Source organism: Petromyzon marinus (genome assembly GCF_048934315.1).
Source record: "Petromyzon marinus isolate PM22_M1 ecotype Great Lakes invasive population chromosome 78 unlocalized genomic scaffold, UKy_Petmar_22M1.pri1.0 chr78_unloc.1, whole genome shotgun sequence".
NCBI lineage: Eukaryota > Metazoa > Chordata > Hyperoartia > Petromyzontiformes > Petromyzontidae > Petromyzon > Petromyzon marinus.
This window is the reverse complement of record NW_027422625.1, coordinates 3423618-3428324: the sequence shown is the minus strand read 5'-3', so window position 1 is coordinate 3428324 and position 4707 is coordinate 3423618. Positions and strand designations below refer to the sequence as shown.

Here is a 4707-nt window from a genome sequence, read left to right as displayed (position 1 = left end):
TCGTGAGAATTTTTATTGTGCTATTTTATTTTATCAATTATTTTATTCTCATTCTACGTGACTTTACCGAAAGAACCAAAGAAGATGAATCCTTGCAGTCACAAAAGCTTTAAATCGAAGCCTCCCTTCTATCGCAGCCTGTACACTCCGGGCTCTGCTACCCACGGGTCCCTTAGCCCGGCGTTAAGGGAAGACTGGACGACCCGTTCCAGCCAGGGTACGGGAGCTCACCTCTGGTCCGCTACAACCCGGCTCTAACAAGAGCCTCGGTTGAGGGTCCCCGGGTGCTGGTCCAGTCTTCAGGTCTTCGGATGTATTCAGGCTTGAGTTGGTGAACACTGCCCGGCCCGTCCAGAGGGCCGGCCTTTTATCCCCAGGTCGGGGTCACCCCTCCCCTCCTGACCCCCCCCCCCCCACCTCCCTGAACCTTCTGGAAGGTCTAATCTTAAGGGGCCTTAGGGATGGGTGGGGGGTCAGGGGTGTTAGTCTCCGGTCACGGGGGGGGGGGGGCGGGGGTTTAACCTTTGGTCGACCCCTAAACACCTCTCTGTCTCGGCTGCCCCCTGATGACCCGTGAACGTGGTGGCAGGTCAGCTTACACCGCCTTGTTATGGCGCTTACGCACAACTTCGTGACGAACGCTGCACACCTACGCGCCCCCTGCATGAATGACGGAGGCGCAGGGACAGACGTTCGATCGTGCTGGAATCGATCTGCAGACGGCGGTCTTCTCACACGGCCAGCTCTGTGTCGCCTCATCTCGATCCCGCGATCCCAACCAGGTGAAAGTCCGCATCGAACCGAACCCCCGGCAAGGCCATCTACTTAACGACGAGAGGAAATTCACACGAAATGTCCATTTCAATTAATAAGCTTTCAATGAAGAAATACAATTATCTAATTCTAATGAGTGTTGTTGTGGAGAATGTATCTACTGGATGTGCTCTGCCTTGTAACCGAATACAAATCTGTACCAAAAATGCATTCCAAATGTGCTCTTAAAATTACCTCCTTGCTATGAAGCAGATCAACAGACACGACATCTTTCATTTATCGATCTCTCCACGAAACAAAGGAATGTTTTACACAAACTATAACTAGCACAGCCTTCTGGGAGTGCATCATTGATTCAGTGCAAGCCACATGTGGACCCTTATTGGTGCACAGCGTCTCAACAGCAGCCGGGCTTGCTTCAACCGTTACGGACATCCAGACGTTAATCAGCAAGGACCATTTCTTGTCCTAGTTAGACAAAATCTACGTCAACACGTAATACAAAATTATAATTCGTGTTGTCGAGAATGTATCTCCTCTACACGTAACTTTTGAGTGGTATGCCTTGTAACTGATGAATGATCCGAGTGTGCTCCCTATTTCAAAGACAATGAGTTCATCCAGAGGGAGATGCTTCCTGAAAACACAAAAATACCCTTTGACCTGTATCACAAGAACAATGAGTCTCACCTGAGTTATCTGTACAGGTTACTTCCAAAAAACAATTTGTCCTAACATCACTTATTCAATGTTTGATCCTTATAGACAAAATGTTACATGTAGGCACTCAATCAGACAAGCATTAATTATAAATTATTGAGTCATTTTAACTAAATTGTATTACTGCACTGAAATATGCTGTATCAGGTTACATCGTATGAACATGAAGATATTTACAAAAATACACACCGTCTGCTTAACAGTGTATGTACAACATATTATTGTGTCATTCAAAACGAGTAGGCCATTGCATGCTGGCGTTTGGGTCAAAATTGATCAGATTCTAAACATTACCCACAAACTCCACAACTGAGATGCCACATTAACCATCGCCCCCTACTGACAGGCTCTTGTCCACATGCAGGCCCGTGCAGGACCACCACCTTGTGCCACACAGGGGCAGCTGCTACTTGGGCATGCTCTTCGAGTGTTTGAGACGAGATACGACACAAAACTCCGAGTTGCCGAGGCGATAAAGCAAGCACCATATAAATGCAATTATGATAACATAGTCAACGCTTCAGAGCTTATTGGCTTTCGCTCCTGGTTAGAGATCTACCCAACCCACAGGTCCACAAAGACTGGCCACTGTTACGCTGCAGGTTGATCCTAGGAATTGAGTGTTCAACTTCACATTCTTGTCATTAAAGACCTGTGACAAAGGTGCATCTATTGGAGCGACATAGTCTCCAGCTTACACATCTGTAGTGTTGTAAGGACGAGCAGACTTCTTTAGGAGGCACACTGTTTATTGTATTATTTACTTATACAACGCTTAACACACACAGAGGGATATTCGGTCCCCTCACCCGATACCCTAGGGAGGTACAGCCTCCGGACCTGGCGGGACTCACACGTCTACCGCTAACCTCCTTGATACCTAAGGAGGTACAACCTCCGGACTTGGCGGGACTCACACGTCTACCGCTATCCTAGTCCTCCGGCTAGGACCTAGGGGAGGCTATCTGACCCACCGCTGGCCCGGTGGGTCCTGACCACTGGGTATGCCGAGCCTTAGCCCTTAGAAGGGCTGGGAGGCTGGTCCAGGGTCCTAGCTAGGCTTCAGCCCAGTCTTCTGTCTTCGTGCAGGGAGAGAACTCCTCGAGGTCCGTTGGGTCACCCGTCTTATACCCCTTCGTGGCCAGGTAGAACCAATCATACATTCCCACGTGGAACCGTCTGATTGGTTCGCACCAAACCCTGGCCACGATCCGTTTCACCTCGACTGACCCCAACCGTTGTACCCAGGGGTAATGCTGCACCGCCCTGGTGGCAACGCGGGTTACGCAACAGCGCGTAGTTAACACCTCTACACATCTACCGGGTCTCCATTTGACATTGTATTGTCTCGGAGGAAGTCCACCCACACCTCCACTTCCACAAACTGCTGGGAGTTGCCTCGCTCTGCCTCACAGTCAGAATTCTCCTCCTGCTTCACGTTTCCTCCATCGATGTGAAGGTCCGATTTTGGAGTTGAATCTTCATCTTCACATTTCACCTTCACTTCTTCGCTCTTCACCAACACTTCTTCACATTTCACCTTCACCTCTTCGCTCTTCACCATCACTTCTTCACATTTCACCTTCACCTCTTCATGTTTCACCTCGATCCCTTTAAAAGTGTCCAAGCTGGGATTTTCTTCCAGTTCTTGTTTCATGAGGGATGGGCTCATTGCGGCACTTTGACTTTCACAAGCTGATTTCAGACTCCACTCCTTGTGGATCTTCTGCTGCTTTTGAGATCTCTGGTGTACATAAAGATTTGATGAATGTGCAAATGCCTTCCCACACACACTGCACTTGAAGGGTTTCTCTGCTGTGTGTGTTCTCTGGTGTACATGAAGATTTGATGAAAGTGCAAACACCATCCCGCACGGAGTGCACCTGAAGGGTTTCTCTCCTGTGTGTGTTCTCTGGTGTGTTACAAGAGCAGATGAACGTGCAAACGCCTTCCCACACACACTGCACTTGAAGGGTTTCTCTCCTGTGTGTGTTCTCTGGTGCCGTGTCAAGTCTCCAGTACGACCCGTGTTGTTTGCACGCCGGTCGCATTCATGCCTTTTTGCACCGAGCTGCGCCGAGTGCCTTTGCTCCATCAAACAAATTCTGCAGAGGAAGCAACAGAGGAAGCGTCAGCTGCAGAGAGAAAAAAAAATATCCACACAATCTACACGTCAGTATCGATGCACATACACAGTCACACGTGACTTACATGTCTATACTTATTCATATATTCATGTTGTAGTGAAAAAGCGTCCCAAATTCATCACACGGGCTGTTATGGCACACAATGCGAGGGCAAATGTCATAAACGTGCCTGGAAGCCCTCGTATCTTCAAAATGAATGTTAACCCAAAACTCCGAGCACACAATTTCGGCTGTCTGGCTTCAAAAGGAATATTTATAAAAGCTAAATTCAGGTGACATAGCAAAGGGTGTGGAAAATAATACTATTTGTGTTATGCAGAAATTCATAAATGTTCAATCACAACTTAGAGGTGTGAAGCCAGGCACGGATGTCCTTGAATGCTGGGATGAACAGTTCCGACTTCAGCTGCACGTTTGCTGTGATAACTTCCTGACTACATTCTTACAAAGAGTTCCAGAGGAAAACTAAAATAAACTGTTTTGATACAACCTCCGTGCTCAATACAGTTAATAGACTTTACTGAAAATGGACTCTTCACACTGTCACACACTGGCATGGTAAACAGTTGGTGGTGTGTCCAGACGCATGCCTGGCCACCTTCATCCACTCAGTATTAATGCTTCCTTACTCCACCAAGTAATTAATTGAAGATCAATCAACATCGCTGAGGCTGCGTGTCTCTCTCTCCATGTGGTGAGATGTTAACTACCTCTCCTGGCATACAGGAAGTCGTGGGTACGAACCCGACCCTGACGCTTGCTGTATATTTGGAGTTTGCGTGTCTCTCTCTCTCTCTCCCCGTGGTTGCGTTGATTTCCCTCTGGATCCCACTCCACATGCAGAGAGTTTTCATGCAGGAGGCGTTGCAAACCAATGCGCCCCCTGCATTAATGACGGAGGCGCAGGGACAGACGTTCGATCTGCGGACGGCGGTCTTGTCGCACGGCCAGCTCTGTGTCGCCTCATCTCGATCCCGCGATCCCAACCAGGTGAAAGTCCGCATCGAACCGAACCCCCGGCAAGGCCATCTACTTAACGACGAGAGGAAATTCACACGAAATGTCG

At 48.4% G+C, this 4707-nt stretch overlaps 1 protein-coding gene across 1 annotated transcript; it reads right to left on the bottom strand.

The window, feature by feature from the left end:
• Positions 1-859: 859 nt before the first annotated feature.
• LOC142908297 (uncharacterized) lies at positions 860-3595 on the bottom strand. The gene has a single exon (XM_076058791.1). It carries the CDS (start codon positions 3587-3589, stop codon positions 2804-2806), a length of 786 nt encoding a protein of 261 aa, XP_075914906.1. The 5' UTR covers positions 3590-3595; the 3' UTR covers positions 860-2803.
• Positions 3596-4707: the final 1112 nt, after the last annotated feature.